Source organism: Podarcis cretensis (genome assembly GCF_951804945.1).
Source record: "Podarcis cretensis genome assembly, chromosome: 2".
Lineage (NCBI taxonomy): Eukaryota > Metazoa > Chordata > Lepidosauria > Squamata > Lacertidae > Podarcis > Podarcis cretensis.
In genome coordinates this window covers 62,097,705-62,121,675 of record NC_137171.1, presented here as the reverse complement: position 1 = coordinate 62,121,675, position 23,971 = coordinate 62,097,705, and the positions used below count along the sequence as shown (strand labels likewise).

The window sequence follows — 23,971 nt, the reverse complement described above, 5'->3', positions numbered from 1 at the left end:
TTGGTTGTTGTTGTTTTTCTGTTGAAGCTACTAGCCACATTGGCTATGTTCTGTCACCACTTTTGGAGACAGGAGGCCTCTGAATAGCAGGTACTGGAAATCTCAAATGGGGCGAGTGCTGTTGCACTCCAACTCCACTTGCGGGCTTCTCATAGGTGTCTAGTCGGCTGTTGTGAGAACAGGATGCTGTACTAGCCTTTGCCTGAGCCAGGGCTCACCTTACACTCTTAAGCCAAGCAAGACAACGGAGCAGTGCCTGCATGGAACACTCCTGAAATCTATATGCAAGCTGCTCTGCTCTCAGTAGGGTTCAAGGGTAATCAATTAACAAATTCATTAATACCAGATAGGTTTAGCGCATCATGGCTGCAAGACCCAACTGTTATATCTTTCTTAGTTTTGTTAGTACCAAGTTCCTGCCCCCCCCACGCCCCCCTTTCGGAAATCAAGTCACACACATTTCCACTTTCCTTTAGCTAAAAAAAAAAAGAGTGTGTTCATGAAGGAAGTAAATAGCTCTCAACTCTCTTTTTGTCAGAATATTTTGCTTGGAATAAAGTCAGGGAAACGAGAGAACAGAATTATAACCAATTAAAGATGTTGCTTCAGAGAGATCCATTTCATCCTATTTTAGTAAGATGCCGTTATCATGATTTCATACCACTATTCCCAGTGCCCATTATTAAAGTGCAAGCCAATCTAAACATGGTTGGTGTGTCAGGAAAATATCCTGGCTTTGCAACAGCTGAGGAATTAAGTGCCAGAAGCAGTCATGATGTTGGTTTTGTTTAGCTTGCAGAAGTGTTCCCTTATTAGTCTTAACTCTTCCAGGCCACTCATGCTGGTATGGAACAAAAAGATCCCCACCTAACTTTTCAGTGGGGAAATTGTCAGCAATCTAATGCCCTGAATAATTACATATTATAATTTTCTAAGGACAAAGGAAGGTTCTTTGGCCTAGCCTGGACAATGAGATCTGAAGGTGTGTGTGGAGGGGGGTAGTTTTATGGAAAGATCAGGAGAAGAATCAAGTACCTGACTCATTCTGCTATAATTACAATGAACTTGGAAATTATGTGGATGAAGCATTCTGTGGTTGCATTAGCATGACAGGCAGGGTGTGTTTACATAGCATAATGTAAGGAGATGAATGTGCATCCAGTGAAAATTGGGTTGTGGTCCATGTCAGGTTGCTTCTGTTCATGCTTATCCACTGCCTGATGCTGCCCTTTCACATTACAGGGATTACATGGTAGGAGCTACAGAACCATTAAATGTTGTGATGTCTCCCCACACCCCAAGTGTTAGTGTTGCGTTTTTAAGGAAAAATCAATGATGTGTTAGAGGAGGAACATTTAATTGATTTTCATTTAAAATTCGACACTAACACTTGTTAGTGCTGAACATTTACGGTACTAAGGGGAGCACCAAGTGGGCCTTTTAATTTTAATTCACAGCTCTTCCCACAAAAGAACAAATTACAGGGCTGACCTTAGTTTCTGTTCTTATAAGTTCTACCCTACTGAGATGTATAAATGTGTTTTGACAGCTGCATCAAGCTATAAATCCACCGGCGGTGTCCTTCCTAACCACGATGTTAAGACACATTTGCATCGGCTGAAGTCACTTAGTTTGCCCCTGGAAGCTTATAAAAGCAACCATGCAAGGAAACAGCAAGCTACTGTCCCCCCTTTAACAGCAGTTAAAGATCTTAACGTTTACATCCACTGACATGATTGCTCTCAAAAGCACATGAGCACACTTCTCTTGAACCTGTGTGGGAGGGCTTTGAATTGTATTTATGAACACCCTTGATGTCCATTGGGACTGGTATGGTGGAAGACAGAGAGGCCAAGAGTAGGCCAGCAGAGCCAAGGACAGGCAGAGCCAAGTAATTCTAGTTTTGTACTTATCCTCTTTCTTGCTCGGTTCTACAAAGGCAGCACTGAGACTGAGGAGGAGGAAGGTGACAGCCACTGCCAGCTCCTGGACTGGTTGTAAGTAAGAAGGCAAGCAAGTGGGTAGACTGTGGTTGGTGTGGCAGTGCCCACTTCTCCTTAATGGACCAGCCTCCACGGAAATGCACTGAATTGACAGCCACATGCCTCAGACTTGGGACCATTTCACACATTAGGCCTGGGTTTACCACCATGTCTGTACTCAATAGGGAGCTGTAGCAGAGCGTATGGTAAGTGTGTTTTCAAACACATATTTGTCACATTCATATGTTACATTTTGGGTGTAGATTTAGGTATACACCTAAAGTGGAATGTATGAAGAGGAGAAAAGAAGTTGCCAGAAATAGCCTGCCTGAAGTGACATAGGAAGCAGTTCCTCCACATACTGGTTCTGGTTGTGATCCTAGGATTCCACAGAGTATTACAATGGGATTTAAATACAACTAACATTAACCCTGGATCTAACTCAAGGAGCCAGTGAGCAGGATGACTCTGGAGAAGCTGATTCCATTTCCAAGAGCTCTCAAACATGGCACTGTCATCTCCAGAGTCTTCCTGCCCATTAGTTTCCTACCATTTCCTCCCTGCACCCAGTCACTTTGGAGATGGAGGAAGGCTAAACCCTCCTTCCTGCTCTGAAATAAGCTCAGGGTTTCTGAGAATAATTAATCTCGAAAACAGAGCACCCTTTGGGAGCATCATCTGTGGTGCCAGTTCCCTCCTTCCAGATAATTGTTTTTGGGGCAAAGTGGGGACTTGGCCTTTGTTCTTTCCCTTTGATGCAGCCATTTTGGGAAGGGATTAGGCTCATAGAAAATGTATCCTGAACTAAATCCAGGTTCCCCTCCAACAACTGATTCATTGCAGAAGAGAGGACCAGGGCCCTGAGGCAAAGTAATAAAATTATTCTTCCCCGCCCCATCCCATTGCATTTCTTTGTGGGTTCCCACAAGTCCTTTTGGGATTTTTTTTTATAATAGCTGGGGAATTAAATAAAAAGATACTGCAAAGGAAATTAACCAAGAAAAAAATGTTCTCCAAAGTCAATCAGTCCAGTCCAGATGATTTCCCACTGAGAAAGCTGACCTCAGCTTCTCCCAGACAGGAGTCAGATGGATAAATATGTGCTGTGTTAGTCACCACAGAGACAGAGAATCTTGGACTCTCCAAGAGAATTAATTTGCACTGGCTGCCACAGCCTTTTCTGTTGCTACAGCCTTCATTGGCAACCATTCTTTAGCAGATTAACAGATGCAATGGGGTTATCCAGTCCTGTCAGTGCATAAGTATGTTCTGGAGGTACAGAGGTCACATTCACACCATACATTTAAAACACTATGAAGTAATGGCTGTTCCCCCCCACCACAAAAAAAAAAAAGAATTATGGGAGCTGTAGTTTGTTAAGGGCACTAAGAGTTATTGTTGTTGTTCTTTAGTTGTGTCCGATTCTTCGTGACTCCATGGACCAGAGCACGCCAGGCACTCCTGTCTTCCACTGCCTCCCGCAGTTTGGTCAAACTCATGTTGGTAGCTTCAAGAACACTGTCCAACCATCTCATCCTCTGTCGTTCCCTTCTCCTTGTGCTCTCAATCTTTCCCCACATCAGGGTCTTTTCCAGGGAGTCTTCTCTTCTCATGAGGTGGCCAAAGTATTGGAGCCTCAGCTTCACGATCTGTCCTTCCAGTGAGCACTCAGGGCTGATTTCCTTCAGAATGGATAGGTTTAATCTTCTTGCAGTCCATAGGACTCTCAAGAGTCTCCTCCAGCACCATAATTCAAAAGCATCAATTCTTCAGCGATCAGCCTTCTTTATGGTCCAGCTCTCACTTCCATACATCACTACTGGGAAAACCATGGCTTTAACTATACTGAGTTATTAGGAGACCCTTAATCGTCTCACAGAGCTACAGTTCGCAGAGTTCCCTGTGAAGAGGGCTTGGTTGTTAAACCACTCTACAAACTAAAGCTCTGGGAAGGGAATAGACAACTCTCAGCACCCTTAACAAACTACAACTCCCAGAATTCTACCTGTACTACCGGTACTTCTTGCATTTCATTTCCCTCTGCTTAGAACTCTTTCCCTCACACCCACTGCCACAGCCCCTGTCACAACATATAATACTGCAGCACCTGGTACCCAGTGGAACTGGAGGAGCAGAAGACACGGAGACCCAACAGTAGGCAGAACCAAAGCTAATGATGGGTAGAGCCAGAACCAGTGACAAGCAGAGCTGCCCCCTAATTGGTTGCAAGTAAGAAGACAGACTGAAGTGGGCGGGGCATTCTCCACTGCCTGTAACTCAATAAAACACTTCAAACATATGATGAACTGGACTCAAGTCCATGAAAGTTTACGCCATAATAAAATGTGTTAGTTTTTAAGGTGCCACAAGATTTTTCCATTTTTTAAAAAATAGTTCCCTACTGCAAAAGAACTATGAGACTAGTAGTAGTAGTAGTAGTAGTAGTAGTAATAATAATAATAATAATAATAATAATGGAATTATTGTGTCTGCTTACCGTGTCTCTTATAATGGTCAGCCACTAAGAACCAAATTTGTTTCTATCAGCGTATGCCCTCCTCCTCCTTATTTCAAATCCTGGGTTACTCCTTTCATCGACTCCCATGTCTGGATACTTCTGGAACTGGTTGATTGTTGGAATTTCTCTCATTGCCACTGGCAATCTCCGTTCCGGTTCACAAGAAAATCGAGGGAGTAAACAGTATGCATGAAACATTCCCACAAGATGTTTCTTCATCTTTCAAGTCATGAGGGTGACCAAAAGAAGTTATCTCATTTCTGGAAATAACGTTGTGTGAATTGGCAATGGATCTTGTGTGAACATCTCCTGGGAGACCAAATATTAGTATTTTAAAAAACGATTCCAACGTGAGATACATCTTACACTTAATTATATTTTGACCTGGAATATCTTACTGGCACACTGAAGAGCCACTCTGAACACCCTGTGCCTCCTTTTTTTTTAAATCATTTACTGATCCCCCATGTCACAGACAGCTTTTTCATTGTCACAGTTCTACCAACTGTAGCCTTTCTCTCCCTTTACGGGTTAATATTTGGCAGCATTCCCACTATTTCTCTGTTACACTAGTCACCATTTTATGCTTAAGGGAGATTTTACTTTATAAACCCTTCTCCTTTGTTTTCGTTGGCAGTGGGTGTTTAGCCATATGCTTTGCATACAGTGCCTGCCAAATGCCTAGATCTGAAGGCTGGTTAAGCTGAATAACATTTGTTGTGGAGTTCATTACTAAGAAGAGCAAGTGAATGATTGCACTTGTTGCTCGGGCCATCTGTCTGTCATGCGCATGCCCAGCACCCCATGCTGACAGGAACCATTAAGACCCATGAACTGGAATTGCTATTATTGTTATTATTATTATTATTATTATTATTATTATTATTATTATTATTAGCAATACTCACGAACACAAAACAAAACAAAACACAAAGCGAACTTATTATAAATACAACTCCTTAATTCCTACAAAAGAAAACAATTAAACATACATTAACCAAAAGAAGTATCAACTTAAATTACAAAAGAAACTAAACATAAAAACATAAATCTTGACTCCCCTCCATCCATGTGTGACTTCCTTTTTTTTCTTCTTTTCGCTGTGTTATCAATATTATTTTTAACTGCCTCATCTTATAGCCATTTCTTCTTAGTCTTTTACTCTATAAATGTCATTCATTGCATACTGATATATTTATACCAGAACAATGTTTTTTTTTATGTATTCCTTCTTGCAAGTCCACTCCTCTATCAGTTTTTGAATTGGAATTGTAGATCAGCATAAGGCAACAGTATTGCATTGAAAATATTTCCCATTCTGGGGTGGGGTTTCTATCTTAGAGTTTCTAGCTTCCTATAATTGGAAACACAACCATCTAAAACTGTGATCCTCACCAGCCTTTTGCTGGGCTGTTGCATGCTCCCACTTGCAATATTTATTGATAAGTTCTTTCAAGTAAGAACTTTGAAGTAAATTAAACACTGCGTAAAATAACGTCCCTGTTTAATTTGTTTTGCGTAGTACGGCATGTAAATTAAGTGGGCAGACATTTCCTAGGCTTTTGCAAAGTTTAAGGCTTGGTAGCTGCGTAGCTCAGTTGGTTAGAGTATAGTGCTAACAACACCAGGGTTGCAGGTTCAACCCCCGGAAGGGACAGCTGCATATTCCTGCATTGCAGGGGTTTGGTCCAGTTGATTCCCAGGGTTCCTTCCAACTCTAGGATAACTTCTATCATAACTTGCATTGATACCCAATGGGTGCCAGTCTGTGGGACGAGGAGGCGAACTAGGGCAAGGGATAAGAATGTGAGAATGAGCATGCTCACCCACCACTTTCTGTCCTGACCAACAGGTGTTACGAAGTAAGAGACTTTTTAAAAGTCTCCCTTAGTGATCCATTTGTCAGTAACTGAAATCAGAATGATTTGGGTTAGCACTCCCTCCCCCTGTGTATTCCTCTGCATAGGATGAAATAGTAGACAAGGAGTAGACATTGTTTATAGATAACATTAGAATGAAGGATTTTTTGTGCTCCATTTTTATTTTGTATTGTATTGTATTAAAAAATACCTACCACAGCTTGTTTACAAATGCTGCTCAGAGGTGTCATAATAATTATTACCTATAATGTCATGTGAATGCCCAAAGGGCTATGAAATAAGAAATACTAAAGGTTCCACTGCAGGTTCATGTAAACTGAGAAAAACTTTTCTCTCTTGTTGTTGTGTACAATCTTTTTCCCACCACTGCAGTTATATTGTTCAGAAGAAATCATAGCCAAGCACCTTTGGAAGAAAAAGCCTAAGTTTTACTTCTTGAAACATTGGCATGAATTAAATTAAAATCCAAATAAGTTTTGGTAATATTATTGCTTCAGCTGGAACATAACAAGAGCCCTGCTGGGTCAGGCCAATGGCCCATTGAAGCCAATATCTTGTTCTCACAGTGGCCAGTCAGGTGCCTATTGGAACTCAGTGAGGGGGACCTGAGGGCTACAGCACTTTCCCTACTTGTTGTTTCCCGTGCCACTGACATTCAGGGGCGTACTGTGCCTGATAGTGCGGGTAGAAGAAGCTGACCTAACATTGGTGTAAGGGATTCATCAGAAATCTAGTATCTGGTATTGCTTTTCATCATCTCAAATATAATGGGGCAGACTGATACTATCCCACCAATCTAGCCCATTGTGTGGATAGTAGGATGAACTCACCTGCCCCCCTTTCTGACATATCTGCCCTTCCTGCTGTGTCCCCACACAGGGGAAGCAACATGGCCAGGCATGTATGCCCAAACTTGCACCTAGGCTGTATTGAAACTTGCAATCTCTCTGTGGATATGAGAGGACATCAAAGGAAGGACGGATAGGTCATGTATTTGGGGAAAGCAGGTGTGTTCTCCATTCCACGGGCCAGTTTGGACAAGAAGAATCATCCAATCTGTCCCAATATTTTTCAGTTGAAACTGTTTACATGTATAGCTGAGTGGTTGTTTTGCCCAGTGAGTTACATGCATGTGTGAGAAACCTATCATTTATTCTAGGCAGGTAGAGAATCATCTATTCTAAAGCTGTGAATCAGGATATTGCATCATATTCCAGTGTTCGCAGTAGTATGTAGACTGAGGAGCTTTCAGTCTGTGTCCAAAAACTAAGACAACTTTGCTGTGCAATGTGACTCATTGTGAAAATATGCATCCACGTATGCTTTTCTCTTTTTAGCATTGTTTTAAAGGTCACTGTATCTGGTTAACTCCAGATATCTTGAAGCAAGATGGAAACTGGGGGGCATGGAGTAAATTTGGTTCCTGTTCTCGAACCTGTGGAACGGGAGTGAAATTCAGAACACGGCAATGCGACAACCCACAGTAAGTTGGACCTAAGCAAGCTGACGACCAGGAGCGGGTGGCATGGGGTGGGGATGGCTACCCATGTCGTCACTCTCCCAACAGCAACACCTGTGGCCCTTAGCAGAATGGGCAGAGGTGAGGTGTGGGCTGTGTAGCCACACTGGGGAGTCAAGCGCAGTAAGTGGCAGCAATTCCGTTGTTGGGACCACGGCGGTGCAGAACTGCCCTACCTATGTGCATGCAGGATTAGGTACTTGTGGGACTGAAGCCATTAAGTGAAAGCTTTTCCTGGTATTTGGTCATACTACCAAGGAGAAAGAAGAGAAGAGAAGAGATTAAGGGTGGCATTTAACTATCCAGCACCAGCAGCAGAAGCACTTTGCATGGACTTCCGCTTACACAATAGAAGCCCCATTGTGCAAATGGAAGTCTTTCAATGCATGTGCAGATGGAACAACTGGAAGAGTGTGATGCTGAATTCCACCGTAAGTATTTTTTTTTACTGCTACTGAAATCTGTGGGACCAGATATATATAGGTCCCATTGATTTCAACACTTGTGATTCAAGATCTCCACATGTAGCTTGCTTTTGTAGAGTTGTCTCTGTTAATTTCAGTGGAAGGAGCCAATCTACTACTGCAGGTGATCTCTCAGGCTCCAAATATGAATTCATTAGTAATAAGATAATTTTATAAGTGTCACTGACATGATATTATTTATTAATCTGGTTTTGTTCTTATTCCTAGCCCAGCTAATGGAGGTCGTACATGTTTTGGACCAAGCTATGAGTTCCAGCTTTGCAGCACAAACGATTGTCCTAAAGATAATGAAGATTTCAGAGAGGAGCAGTGCAAACAGTGGGATCCTTATTTTGAATATCAGAACAAGAAGCACCATTGGCTTGCATATGAGCATAGTGATGGTTAGTACACCACTTCTTCTACTTATACTTCTTCTTCTCCTTCTCCTCCTCTTCCTCCTCCTCCTTCTTCATGTTATTGCTTTGTTAATGGCCTTGGTTACAGTCTGCCATATTTGAAGACTGTAATTTCCAGTGTATAGAAAATATTACCACCCATTGGTTATTCTGCCAAAAGTCTCAGCTTCATTTGGAGAGGGTGGGTACGTCGTCAGCTCCTGTGTTCATACATTACTTGGCACCTACTTTGAATTTTGTGCATAAAGTATGCATAAGCATACACTACTGCAATGGCACGTCAAAAAAGTGGATATAAATTTGCTTTAGCAACTTTAGTGGGTTGCCAAATTGATCAGGTACTCTATAAACAGCCATACACATATTTATGATCTTGAGTGTGGTCTAAGGTTACCAGATTTTTTTCAATGAATCCGGGGATACTTTTCAACTTCCCACTAAATAGATGGATTTTGTCAGGGGACTGATTTGTAAATCCGGGGACTGTCCCCGGGAAACAGGGACGTCTGGTAACCTTGGTGTGGTCCACTTCTGCTGAACTTAGTGGGAACCCTTCTACATGGATCTAAATTCTACTGCTAGTGGGTTGATTGGAATCTTTGGAAATCTGCACATTTTTATTCAAAGATCATTATTTTAACTGAATTGCCTTCTGCAGTCTGATCAGATAAGAACCATCAGTTGAAGAGATAAATCACAGGACTCTTTTCCCTTGTAGCCAAAGAAAGGTGCCATCTCTACTGTGAGTCCAAGGAAACTAATGATGTTGTGTATATGAAAAGACTGGTGCATGATGGAACAAGGTGCTCATATAAGGATCCTCATAGTATCTGTGTGCGAGGGGAGTGCCTGGTAAGTGGTGGCATTAATTCCTTTTTCCAGTTTCTTATTTGCAAGAATGAGTATAATATTAATATTTCAATGGGACACTTTTCTCCATGACGCATCTACAAATAAGTAGTCATTTTAAGTGTAATCACTGAAGTTTACTAAAAATTAATCATGCCATGCTTCATTGTTTTACTAGAGTCTCTGAAAAGTTACCTGCCTAAGAAGGATGGAGTTGGGTTTGGAATTGGGCTGATAACTGTTCAGCCATGCCTAGTACCTTTGCAAAGTGAATTCAGTATCTAATTTGAGAAGGCTCTTGAGCATACAACTAACTTGATTTCTTTTCAGGAAAACACAGTGGTTGCAAGCCACAGTCACATGTGCATGAGAATGTCACACATATGCAAGTTTTTATTAGCTTCTCTGTCCATCTACTAGACTTCCAAATGGCTTCTTAATCTCCTCTTAGCTATTGGAAAAGAAACACCAAAACATTCTGTTGTCTGTTGCCTGGAGGTCTTTGTACTGGGGCTCTTTGCCATAGTGTATGACTAGAGGCTGCATTCATTTCTCCACATTTCTTCATGTGGAGAAATGTGTACTGCTGTCTTCAGTGTTATTTTCTGAGCATGAATTGCCAAATATTTATGTGAATTGGATTAAATGCCTGCAATATGCTCAAATCCTGAATAGCAACATGTACTTGAAATCCTTTGATAATGAATTAATATCAGAGTTCAGTTAAGCAAGCAGTTAGAAACCAATTTATCAGGGTGAAATGTCATTATAAAAACTCATGTGGATATCAACATGCCCTTTTAGGAAGAGACAAATGTGCTGTTTATTATATCTTTGTCTGGTGAAAAGAAAACCAGGAGGAAAATGCAGGCTCTTACAAGCAGGAGTAATTGCTTTTCATTCTTTGCAGAAAGTTGGCTGTGACAAGGTAATTGGCTCGTCAAAGCAAGAGGACAAGTGTGGCGTGTGTGGTGGAGACAACACCCATTGCAAAGTGGTGAAAGGCACATTCTCCAGGGCACCAAAGAAGCAAGGTCAGTCCATTTTCAGTATAGTGCTCCTGCCCCAGAGAAGCATGCAGGAAGATTTCAGAAGGACATAGTAACTTTGTTTTTAACATCTCTTTTCTGGCGCTGCATCAAGTCTTGGATTTGAACAGCTTCTGGTGCAGAACAGCAGAAGTACTTTCCTGGAAGTGCTATGGGCTACACCAATAGGGCCTATGGGGTGTGTGTGTGTGTGTGTGTGTGTGTGTGTGTGTGTGTGTGTGCGCCCATTTGTGCACTTAGAAAAGCTCAGTGGATTGAGGGCTTATAGTTAAATCCTAGATATGTCTACTCAGTTGGCCTTACTTCCAGGTAAGTAGAGGTGGGGTTGTTCTTCCTTCTTGGTCTAAACACCTTCTATGGGGCCACATTTGTGCATGTCTGTATTCACTTTTTGTACAGCCTTTCTAGACTTTGACCGGCTTGGCTTTCAAGTGAGCTAATGGGCAATTTAAACATTGTTTGTTTGTTTAAATGATTTTAAATGCATTTGTTTTACTTTAGATATATACATATGATTTCATTTTTGAGGAAATCATCTACAAAGAGGTTTTTGATACTTTAGAATACTAATCCATGTCATAAAATCTCATAAAACACATAGTCAACAACAGGGGTACCAGCTAGAGTGGAGCCTAAGGGACCTTGCCCCCCAAAGGATGGCTCCTCAGTCTTGTCCTCTTTTCCTTTCTCTGTAATAACAACAACCTGCACTGGTTTAATGTGTCCCTACAGGTTACATCAAGATGTTTGAAATCCCAGCAGGTGCGCGGCACTTGCTAATACAAGAATCGGATGCCTCCATTCATAATCTTGGTGAGTATTACATTACAGTGGTACCTTGGGTTACATACGCTTCAGGTTACAAATCCAAACAAATAACAAATTACAAGGTTACAAATTCAGGATATCAAATCCAAACTACTACTACTACTACTACTACTACTACTTACAGACTCTGCTAACCCAGAAATAGTGCTTCAGGTTAAGAACTCGTGCTCCGGCAGGGTGGCAGCAGCAGGAGGCCCCATTAGCTAAAGTGGTACTTCAGGTTAAGAACAGTTTCAGGTTAAGTATGGACCTCCGGAACGAATTAAGTACTTAACCCGAGGTACCACTGTATCAGCATTGTTCTCTCACCATCTTTTTCTGTACATTTTCTTTTACTGACAATGTGAAAATATCTTTTGTCTGTTTAAAAAATAAAATCAATCAAGAGAAGAATTTCTCCTTGTGAGAAAACTAATATTATGACAATGAAATTGCTGCATACCACCCCAATCTCCAAGTGGTTTGAGATTCCAGAGGTTGCAGGCAGTTACCCAGGGTTTGGTTTCCTTGGAATGAGGGACAGTGGAGACTGTGGTGTCTTTAGGATATATGGTTTATTTACACATATATACAGTCATTTTGTCGCCCCCCTCAGTGATGACCCCCAGGGTGACCCACACCCCCTTCCTCCGTCACTGCATGCAGTTTTCATATTTATTTGTTACAGGGAATGTGCTTCCTAGTCAATGGGCTCACTGGTTCTGCTTTTGCATATGCCTTTATAGCATCCTGGTGCATTCAGTTTCAGATTCAGAGCCATCCATCACAAGGATGCTCAATCAATCACGAAGCTTAAACAGTAATTGAAATCCTCTCCTTCCAATTCAGCGGATCAATAATAGACAATGTCTTGCAGAATGTTATTAATTAGAAGTGGATTCACAACCAATAGCTTTGTAACTGCCATGAATCACTCCCCCACCCCACCCCCAGTTTTACTTTAGGAAATGCTTCCCCTGCACTGATGTTCCGTGGAGCCTCATGGGACTCATAGCATTCTTTGTACAAACTTATCCCTTATGCTCGGCAAACTGTTTCTGATGAAGCATGGGCAATATATAAACCTCCGGCTTTTAAAGCCTGGTATCGACCCTGACAGCACTTTAGGAAGGGGTCGCAAGAGACACAAGGGTTGGTCCCCCACCCCCCAGAGCAATAGAGAAGGCAAGGCAACAAGTGTATGAAACTGCCACATTTGGAATTATTATTTTGACAGTCAAAGTAGGAAGAAAGATGAAAGAGGACTTAATTATTTTTAGAGATTGGCCAGGAAATTTGGCTGTAGCAAGGTTCAGTAGCAAAGGCTGCAGCAACATTTGAAGTGCAGAAAAGAGATAGAGTGAGATGGTAGACCCCTCAAGTTCAAAGGGGCCTCATCTAATCCAGTCATCTTCACAGAGGAATGATTTGCTGTACTTAACATCTCAGCCAGATGATTCAGCTGAAGCGATTTCCTTAGGTAATTGATTCCATTTGCTAAGTTCTTTCTGAAGATTAATAAAACTCAGAGGCAGCATACACAGTTTCAGCCTGCACACATGTAACCCATTTGCAGTCTGCTAGCCATGTAGAGCTTATAACCAGGAAGTCATTAACCTCCTGTTTTTGCCATCTACCTGGGGAAGCTAAAACAGGGAGCTGTCAAACACCTCTCAGGCCAGAAGTTACCTTCTTGCAACGTTAAGCCATTGATCCAAATTCAAGCACAGGGATATATCCTTAAATGGAAAACTGCTCCCTCTTTTGAAGTCAGTAGGGAAGCCCACCCAGGCACAAACTGAGCATCTGAAAGTACATGGAGCTGTGGAACAGAAACATTTACCTAGAATAGCATGTGTTGGCGTGTCTTGCTGATTCAGTTTCAGTTTCTCATCCAGTATAAGGACTTCTCAGTGATGGTGTTGGGTAGTCCTCAGTTTGAACTTGTGCATTTGTTTGTTTGTTTCCTATGTGTGAAATTTTCAGGTTGCAATCTTATATAGATTTATCGCTATGAGACTTAGTTCTCAGTAGATACATGTAGAATTTCACTGTAAAAAATTTTTTTATGAGGGATCAAATGAATTATACATAGGACTAAGCTCCATTCAGGTGTGTAGCTGAAATAGTTACAAGCACCACCAGAAAAGAAATGGAAGCATTGAGGAAGCAGTGGGTGTGGAAAGAGGTGTAGCAGAGGGATGATGGATCTAGCCCCCAAAAGGCAGCGAAACATCCAGGTGGAGAGGTTTGGAGCCCAGTTTCTCTCAACTCATTTGATTATCCCCGTGTTGGTTAAACCTGAATTTATAGAAGGGAAACATCAAGATAGGTGTTATTCAAGGATAACATTGTGTGCACTACACAAATTAAATGGGAATGCCAACAGCCATAAACACACAGTGAACTCTGGTGTAGACAAGCTCTGAGTGTAATAAATTATTAGTCAAACTCAGAGTATACCCACTGAAATTAATAATAATAATAATAATAATAATAATAATACTATCTACTTTGAGAATGACTAACATGGTATATTTCTCAGTAAAGAGATGGTGCCCCTGAGCAGGTGCAGAGTGAATTTTCTAAACCACTTTCTAATTATAGAGAGACCCCCACACACCAGCAAAGAACAGGTGGGTTTGTTTCCAAACACACTAAAGCCCCAATATGAGTGTGTATTATATAGTGAAAAGAAATCAATCACTGCACATACTCTCTGGCATTCTTATCTTGTTACTTCAGGCATGAAGAAAACAAGATTCTAGGGCAGGGATCCACAGGGACAGGGGCAGGAGACTTGTAATGCAACAGGCAGGGCAATGCTAACAGAAATTCAGCTGCTTGATCTGGAAACATAATGCATGATTTGCTCTGTTTTTCGTCTCAGAGCTGATGTAAGACACACCATTGAAGAAGATAAAAAAGACCAGGTAGCTGAAAAGATACTGGGGATGAAGAGACAGGACGAGTATTTGTTTTGGTCTGTTAGAACAGAATTCACAAAGTAAAATAATGCACAATAGACGCCAGTTGTTCCTTGTGAATGTATTTCTTCACAGCTCTGTTATCAGATAGGTCCAGCTGGTTCTCCGATTCCAGGTCTGCAATGCAAAATCAAATGAATGGCATAACATAGGCTCAGCCCCAAACGATTTATCAACTCTTAGATAAAATAACTGACTGCACTGAGGGCTTCCTTCCAAGGGAGAGGGCTGTGACAGGGTGCGAGAGTCAGCAGTGTCTGTTGCCTCATGACAGAGTCACTCCCTGTGACTCTGCAATGCCAACATATTTTCCTTCAAATGTTGGGGAGGCGGCGTCTCCATCTCTGCACACCATACAGAACAGCAGCAGCAGCAGCAGCAGCAGCAGCAGCAGCAGCAGCAGCTCCTTGTGGTGAACTTTGCTGAGACTCAGATCCTTATGAGAAGAGGGCGAACTAGGCTGTATGCCTGATACCCTTCTAATTTCTGGATCCAGCAAGGATTGAATTTCTGGCTCTGGGGCTCGTAGTTAGAAAGATAAAGTCCAAATTTGAGAGTAATTATTATTATTATTTTATTTATTTATTTAATTCCTATACCGCCCTATACCTGAAGGTCTATGCAAGCTGGCAGGTTGCAGGTTGGGCTAAGGTTACCAGATTTTTTTCAATGAATCCGGGGACATTTTTCAACTTCTGTATGGGGACTGATTTGTAAATCAGGACACTGTCCCCAGCAAACAGGGACATCTGGTAACCTTAGGTTGGGCATCTGGGAGACAGAGCTATGCCTGTTTTTTGTTGCAATCCAAGGCTGTGACTATAGGGGAAGCAAGACCCTCTTGGGGTGATAATGCTCTGAACCCCTCCATTGTAGGCGCAGGTTGTATATATGTGTAAATAAGCCATATATCATAAAGACACCACCTTCCAAAGGAAACACATATCCTGGGTAAGTGCCCAGCACCCCAGAATCTTGCACTGCTTGGAGTTTGGGGTGGCATGCAAGAGTACAATCTCTACATTTTCCTTCTGGTCAGGCAAGATAGCACCACCTACAGATGAAACGGTGGACAGGGCTTGCCTTGCAGGCAACTTGGGCCCCTGGATACCTAAAGGAAGGTTAGCTCCGTATCAACCAACAGATGCTGAGATCACCTGACAGTGTTATTCCTTGGATCCACCCATTATCCAAGATAAGATGGATGGTCATCAGAGAGAGGGCATTTTTGGTTGCGGAGTCCTCTCCCTAAAGAGGCCTGCTTGGCACCTGCTCTGGTGTCCTTTTGGCAAAGCACCCCTGCCCCCACCCCCTTTTTAAGGAGTTTTTAGATCCTAGTCTGCTGTCTTATTAGGTGTTTTTGTTCTCTTTTGCTTTTATGACACTTGTCCTTTACATTTTTACTTACATTTTTATATAAACGACATTGGGATCTTCTCTTTTTTTTTTTTTAGTGAAAGGCAGTATAAAAATTCTCTAAATACATCTAATAAAGCAAGCAGACAGACCTCTTCCTGAAGTCTTCCAGTCTCAGAAAAAGAGGGAGGGCAGAAAAAGAGAGAGTGAACTGAAGTCTCTTGAAGATGTTATATTTGTCCTGTTATTTCTAGCTATCAAGAACCGAGAAACAGGAAAATTTATTTTGAACGAAGAGAACTACGTGCCAGACTCCAAAGTGTTTGTCAACATGGGCGTAGAATGGGAGTATCGGAACGATGAGGATAGGGAAATGGTGCAAACTATGGGCCCCTTACGTAATGGAATCACCGTTCTGGTAAGTAACTTGAAGATGAGAGTGTCTAGATTAGACTGAGTCATACGTACAGTATTTTATGGATTGCATCTGTTAGGACATCTGTTTTAAGAATCAAGGGCATATTTAATGGTAACAACTTTATATATTGCTACATCTGTGTGTAGGGGTTTCAGATGTAGATGTCCAAAAAAACCAGACAAGCTGACTTACTTGCAAGGGAGAAAGCAGGTAGCAGGGGAAGAACAACACAGCTTCCCAGGCAAATATACCTAAAGAAAGGCTGGAGAGCCATAAGAGTAAGGCCAGAGTCTGGCTGTTGCCCAGGCAAAACTACTACCCTGGCTGGGAGGATTTATTGAGCATTTTTTGGAGGAAGAGAAGTGGAACTATACTAAGACGTGGAAGTACAATACCTCCTCTTCTTTCTCTACTCCAAGAGGTTTAGCTCATTGTCCTTTTAGTGCCAGAAAACAATCTTTTATTTCCCCAAGCTGTCTTTAATTTGGGGGGGTGTTGTTGTTATTGTATTTACTTTTAAATTGTTTAATTGCACCCACAATAAATAAACAAATTCTCTACAGCTGTGGTAGCCGATGTGGTGCCCTCTGGATGTTGTTGTTGGGCTACAGCTTCTATCAGGCCAAGGCGGCAAGACCAACGGTATTTGGAGTTGTGATCCAACATCTGGAAGGCACCACACATTACCTATCCTGCCTCTACAGTTTTGAGTGTCTCCTCACAAGGAACAGTAGTGGACAGTCTCTTGGTCCTAATCCTGCCCATCCTTGTAGTTGCAAATTCTGTGAGAAAGGGACACATGAGTGTAGTCCCCAGTTGTCATTAAAAGTTGTATATATCATAAGAATACAGGACCCTGAAGGTCAATCCCACACCTGGACTGGGAGCAAAGTTGCCCTCTATTTCTAAAATGTGTTCTGAAGCTTAATTTTTTAAAAGGGGGTGGGGGTGGGACCTGTCCTACTTTTCATGCTTTTAATCTGTTTTCAAAATGCCTCTATGATATTCCAAATGACCTTGCTGAAAAGGTATGCCTTATTTGTCTGACCAGGCAATTCCTCATGGTAACGTCAAGATTACACTGACGTACAAGTACATGATCCATGAAGACTCTTTGAATGTTGACAACAACAATGTTCTGGAAGATTCAGTAACATTTGAGTGGGCTTTGAAAAAGTGGTCACAGTGCTCAAAACCCTGTGGAGGAGGTAAAGAAAGGGTGCTAAACTGATGAATATGCATAGCTTTCTGAGGGTTACTTAGGGGGCAGTCCTATGCACACTTACCTGGAAGAAAGTCCCACTGAACTCAATAGGACTGTTTTCCAGGTTTACATGCATAGGATTGTACTATGTAATTGTGTATGTGTTCAGACATGCAGATGTATATCAACAGCAGAACATATGAAAGACCTTCACTGAAAATCCCTATGTTTGTGGTGATACCTGTAATGAATTATCCACCCATTGCAGCCCATTTGATTTCAAATTCACTAATGACAAATTTGTACATGTAAACTAAATCAAAGAGTAAATGTACCTGAACATCCTCAGTTGTGATTTAATGGGTGGGTAAATGAATGAATAGCATGAAAATGCAGGTCTAGAAACACTCTCTAGACAAGCTATTTATTGCTGCTCATTATTCATACTGTATTGCACATTTAGAAACCAGATAGCAGGTTGAATGCATGAGGACAGCTCCATTCAGTAACTGAGAGAATATAAATGAATGAGTGCTGGCAACATGTTTTAATATATAAGCATTCCAGCAGAGAACGTACATTGTAGCCCATAGAAGATTGAGCCATGGATAACTGCTAGTAGGTTCTGCTACCTGCTTCTGGAAGATGTATGCATCTAGATCAGGACCTGTTCATTCATTTCCTGGCTCCCAGAATTCTATCTGCTGTGCAATTTAGGACCTGCTTCAAGCTCTCTCATTCTACTTTTACCACCTATTAGGTAAGGGGAAGCAGCTGCCTCAGGCAGCAGGATCCACAGGGGCAGCAGATCCGGCCTCCAAGGAATACATTGCCTTTTTCTGAGTGCAATGTGCTCCTTGGAGACTGGATCTGCCAACTCTTCAGCAGTGGTCCCTCTGCTCCCTACATAGCGGCCTCTCAGTGAAAAGGAGACACTGCTGGTCTCCTCCCACCTTGTTCCCAGTGTTGATCTTTATTTCCTACCTTGTTCCTGATGTAGATCTTCACTCCCCTATTTCCCCCTTGTGAGCCGGGGGTGGGGCAGCATTTTGTGATTCGCCTCAGGTGCCAAAATGTCTTGGGCCAGCCCTGACTCTACCCAACTGTAACGTTTTCCCACATGCCAGGTAGTAGGTAGCAAGTACACTGGAAGATCCCACATCTTTGTAAGTGTACGATCTCTGGCACAGTTCAGACACTTTGTGTCCCCCCCCACTCCCCCCAGGATTATGTGTGGGAGCCCTAGAAGCTGCCATTAGGCTTGGGGTTACATGAAATTCTTGTTGTATGAACTGATGCAGGAAGTGAAACAGGCCATAGAGTTCATAACATTGGTTTGTCCACAGGATTCCAGCCACAAGGCAGGCCTACGAGCAGCTCCCCACATTCCCATGGATGGTCTCGTGGGTGGTAAATAATCATCTGAATCAGGCCTCTCTGCAAAACAGAGAAACTCACATTTTACCCCTAGCTTAATAGGTCTCATAGCAGGTTTCAGGGCATTCTGAGTTGTGTGGAATGCTGAAGATAACAGAAAGTCTCTTTCCTAAGGTCATCAGTTTACAAAATATGGTTGTCGGAGGAAGACTGACCACAAGATGGTTCATCGCAGTTACTGTGAGTCCATCCAGAAACCAAAGCCCATTCGCAGAGTGTGTAATCTCCAGGAATGTTCCCAGCCAATGTAAGCATTTCTCTCTACTGGAATAACTCATCACTGTTGCATAATAATCAAGAAGTGCCTGGAACTAGCCTCAAATGACCTCTCCACTCCCTTCCTTTGTGGCTGCTTTAGGTTAGAACTGCTTTCTAGCCATGGTGTGTAGAATATTGCCCAAACAGAGTTATGCAATGATGTAATGTAATTCCCAGAATTTAGCTTGTTGCGGGGGAAAATTCCCTAAAAATTAACGATTCCCCAATTCCAAAGTAGATTTTGATTTAGGGGGTGGCGGCGGCAGCGGGGGGTGATTTCTGTTTTATGGGTTGCACACCCATTATGGGCTGTTATTGCAGAAAATGTCAAAGACTAGTCTTAATCGAAACACCAATAAAACTCGCAGTCTAGCTTTTAAAGATGTGGGTTTGTTGGGGAGTGGGTGGAAAGTAGGTATTCTTGGCTTGCAAAAATAACTGTTTAAGCAATTATTATATTTTCCAATTTCATGCTTTATTCTTGTTACAGGGTTTGGTTTTTGGGGGGGAAAGATATTATTTTTTAATGGCATGGATTAGGATGGATGAGATACTGTTTGGCCCCATCCACCTAAAGAAATGCATACCCATACGCAATTTAAGAATGTATAAACAGTATTATGGATCATTATCACTTGTTGGATAGAGAACAATGAACATAATTCCATCTCAGATGTGCATCCAGGGGCACACCCAACTGAGAATGCAGTAATTCTGCACTTTGTTGCTTTAAATAGGGAGCAGATTCCAATGTGCTTTCACATTTGCATCCCCATTCATGTCTCACGCAACTAATCATGCCATTATTCTGTTTACGCACAAATAGAGAGGGAGCCTGTTCATCCTTTAGCCATTAGAAAACTGTATAATTATTTTGTGGACATCACAACAAAGGAGTACACTGATCAAGAGCTTCATTTTTGTTATTGTTGCGGGATTTTGAAAGTGAGTAGTCAAATTAACAGAAAAAGGGAATGGATGGGCAATGATAGCTCCAGCCTGCATTCTGGCAATTCTGTCTCAAATCACTAGGCTGCAAGGGGTTGGAATCTTATTTTAATTCTCTGTTTAAGTTTCCACATTGTTTAATGCATCCATAATGCATAGCTTGTAGCAAGTAACAACAGAATATAACTAAAATTAATTAAAATTGTCATATGCTCTTTGGCTGGCCCTCAAATGCCAACTCAGACAAGGGAGTCTTTACAGTGCTTCTAAAAATGACTCTGACTTTGGTAAGTAAGCAAAGGACAGGAGTTCCTCTGTAGTGATAAAAAGCATTGATAAATATCTTTATGGGTGGTATTCAGTTAAATTTTTACTCAGTGTAGATCCATTGTGAGGAATTCAACATAGTGATATAGCCAGTGCTTTTTTCTGGGGGGACGCATACCCCTAAACATTTTGTGAATCTAAGTTTGGCCTCATTGAGAGGCAGTATTAGAATATGAGTAGGAAAATGAGAGTACTCCTAAACATTTTTTAAGGAAAAAGCACTGGTTACAGCAGTCATTCTGCCAGCCCAAGCCTTTTAGCTTGCCAGATGGAACAATTCCCCTCTCTCCTCCGCCGGTGCTCTGCTCTGTATATGGTTCTCCAAACCCCTGCCCAAGCCAATTTTTTGGGGGGGGTGCATGGGGAGGAGTGTGGGGGAAAGCTCCCTTGCACTAGCAGGATTCTTTGGGTTGGCTTCTGCTAGTGGCAGCACTTGTTAGTTGAATCCGGACAATGAAATCAATCGACCTAACTAAGGTCAGTGGGTCTACTGTGAATAAAATGTGACTGAATGCCCCCCTATATGTGCTTGTGGTATGGTCCAGAATGTTCAGGCGGTATAGATGTTCCTGGCTGAACTTAAAGAACATGAGTAGGCAGGTTCCACACACCCTTGCTGGGAGTAAGTCCCATGGAACATGGTGGGACCTACTTCTGAGTCGACATACCTAATACGGTCCCCGCAAGGTAAATAATATCAAAGTCATTTTACATTTCAAAAAGATGACCTTCAGTTTTGCCTAGAAGACAGCAGGAAGCCAGTGCAAGCTGTGGAACAATCTGTACAATGCCCTCTGTCACTTTGCACACCAGTGGGAGCTCACAAGCAGTCATCAAAGACAGGGCTATGTGGGCAGGGTCCTAGGAGAAAAGCTAGTAGGAAAGAGGTCCCAAACCATGGACATTCATTTGAAGGTCTTTAAAGGAACATGTGTAGGTTGGGGGTGGCACCTCCACCATGATCCCAGCCCCTCCACACAACATGTTCATTGTGCCTGAATTTAAGGGCTGAGAGGGCACCTTCTAGGCATTCCCAGGGAGACAGAGAAGTGGCCATTAGCTAGTTTGGCCCTAAATGATCAGGAAGGGTGTGGGTACCATCTACAGTGGGTGCTCCTGTTCACCCAGACCTCAGTCTGTTATTGAACTGTGTGTGCTCTTATACGTTTTCGGGTACAGGAAACTGGGCTAGATGGAGCCTGAGCCTGACTCTCTAATGCACTTTGTTACATTTTCCACTATTTCCTTGGCAAAGCTTCGGGGCCAGAGGTTTGCAATGCTGGAGTTTTTAATGTTTGGATTTTTAGGACGTAATTGCCATCCTGTGTGTCACCAAGGCTGGCTCTCGGCAACAGCGGGGTGATGAATGAAACTCCTTTTAACCCTACTGGGAGTTGCAAGCTCCCTTTTGCATCATGGTATCTACTGAATTTTGAAAAACCCAGAAAGTACAGAGGTTAATATTCTATTCATTAGCATAGTACAGTAAAGATTTAGAAGGACTTTAGCACTGCTCCTGAGAGAAATACATAAGATTGCTCTGAAAGCTTTATAATGGCAGGACAAACTGCATTGCTATGGCCTCATTCTTTTTCATGCGGTTCCTTGGTTGATTGCTGAATTGCCGGCATATCCAAAGCAGCAAATTCATCTCTAAGAATTATGCTGCTCCTATGCCAGCATCTACCAACAACACTTGTTTTAGTGGTTTATCCCTCTGCTGGTTTCCACATGAATTATTTAGAACATTACAAATAGCTGTTGTTACGGAGCCTAGAAGGAAATTCTTTTCCTGTAAATCCAGCGAAGCTGCCATAGGCAAAACAAACAAACAAAAGTTTAATGGGGAGGGATCTAGCACAATAATTCAGATCACTGTTAGGGTGCATAATGAGATCTCGTATCTTTTGTGCTGATGTAATAATATCTGTTGGTTTAATGGCTCAGTATTTTTGTGACCATGTGAAGTTTCTAGGATGAGCATTAGAATCCTTACGTTTAATTTTAATTTTAATTTTTGGCAAAAGTTTAAAGTTTAAAGATGTCAAACTAGGAAGAGGGCGGGCCATCAAAATGGTTTCTAAACTACAGTTTTTAAAAACTACAAAGTATTGAAGAGGATCAGTGAAGCTCGTAGCGTAGAATGTTTTTGTTGTTTCCTTCAACTGTCATAATTCAAGAATGGAACAAAATTGATAACTTGGCTAGATAAGAATACATGCAGTGACAGAAAACAATTAACTATTCAAATGAAAACCAACAACATTACACAGCTATAATGCCATGATTAAACATTCCTAGAGACGTCCCACTAGATTTTTCTTCCTCCTCAGCTTGAGCAGCCCATGCTGTGTGTCAGTCATTCCATCATAGCATGCCTTCAACTTGCCAGACAGAACAATCCAACCCCCGCCCCCATCTCCCTGGAACCAAGCCAATTTAGGGGAGAGAGGGAGCTGTATTGTGCTTCCACTGACAGAACTCATTAGTTGAATCCTGCCCCAGATGTTCACCTCTAGGAGACAAGAAAGCAGCTTCATTTGACCCTTCTGTTTCCTTGCCAGGAGTTTGAATTCCTTCCTTAGGCATGCTTAGAGGAAGACTGACTGAAATCAATGCGGCTTATGTTGGTCATGACTAAATCGTCCCATTGATTTCAACTGGTCCACTCTAAGCATGACCAAGTGGGGATTAGGGCCTATAGGTTTCCAAGCTGATGCAATGCAGTTTGCTCATGTGCATCCTACCTGATTGGCACACCCTGGATATGTGTACAAGATGTGATGAGACAAGCTGCCCTGAAACCATGACATTAAGAAATAGCAATCATCAAATTATTATTGTGTGACTTAAACATGTGCAATATAAACTCACCAGCCTGGACTTCTTTTTCATTGAACCAGATGGGTTACGGGAGACTGGGAACCTTGCAGCAAAAGTTGTGGGAAAACAGGATATCAGGTACGTTCTGTCCGCTGCATTCAACCGCTGCACGATAACACAAACCGCTCTGTCCATGCCAAATACTGCAACAGCGATCGCCCAGAGGGCAGGAGGGTTTGCAACCGGGAGCTTTGCCCTGCGCAGTGGCGGATAGGACCCTGGTCACAGGTAAGCAGGATTTTGTTCTGTCGTTCAAATTACATTTGGAAGTGCCTATATTAATAAAGGTGGTGTCAAATTCGCTTTAGTGAATTGGTTGTGAGCCTTAGTGTTTCACATCATTGGGGGGGGGGGGAGGAGACATCAAATGTCAAGATTGCACAAGTTGCATGTTTGTTGGTTAACTTCCATAATTGTGCAGCAATATAACCATACTGTTAAAAACCAAGAATCTAGTTTGCCTGTCCCTATACTATATTTGCACTCATCTGTCATAATGCTGACAAAGAGGTGTGTGTGTGTGTGTGTGGCAGAGTAGGCAGGCAGGCAGGTGGGCACCCCAGGCAGGTCCTCCCATGTTCTTCCTGTTGCCGCTGCCAGCTGACCCAGGTGGGTAGAAGAAAGCAAGGCGGTGGTGCAGGCAGGCAATGCAGGTAAGCCGACAGG

General features: G+C 42.3%; 1 protein-coding gene and 1 long non-coding RNA gene across 5 annotated transcripts in view; both read left to right on the top strand.

The window, feature by feature from the left end:
- Window positions 1–23,971, top strand: part of ADAMTS2 (ADAM metallopeptidase with thrombospondin type 1 motif 2) — a 209,701-nt gene that overhangs the window by 174,844 nt on the left and 10,886 nt on the right. For all 4 annotated transcript variants that reach the window (XM_079966473.1, XM_079966472.1, XM_079966471.1 and 1 more), the window contains exons 11-19: window positions 7,718–7,863; window positions 8,592–8,767; window positions 9,501–9,634; window positions 10,542–10,665; window positions 11,413–11,493; window positions 16,085–16,248; window positions 17,300–17,456; window positions 19,004–19,136; window positions 23,326–23,533. In XM_079966473.1, coding sequence (XP_079822599.1) covers window positions 7,718–7,863; window positions 8,592–8,767; window positions 9,501–9,634; window positions 10,542–10,665; window positions 11,413–11,493; window positions 16,085–16,248; window positions 17,300–17,456; window positions 19,004–19,136; window positions 23,326–23,533 — 1,323 coding nt within the window. The remainder of the gene's footprint in view (window positions 1–7,717; window positions 7,864–8,591; window positions 8,768–9,500; window positions 9,635–10,541; window positions 10,666–11,412; window positions 11,494–16,084; window positions 16,249–17,299; window positions 17,457–19,003; window positions 19,137–23,325; window positions 23,534–23,971) is intronic.
- Window positions 1,269–3,317, top strand: LOC307210888. Its single transcript, XR_013836198.1, has 2 exons — window positions 1,269–2,346; window positions 2,433–3,317. It is a non-coding gene; the product is annotated as an uncharacterized lncRNA (long non-coding RNA).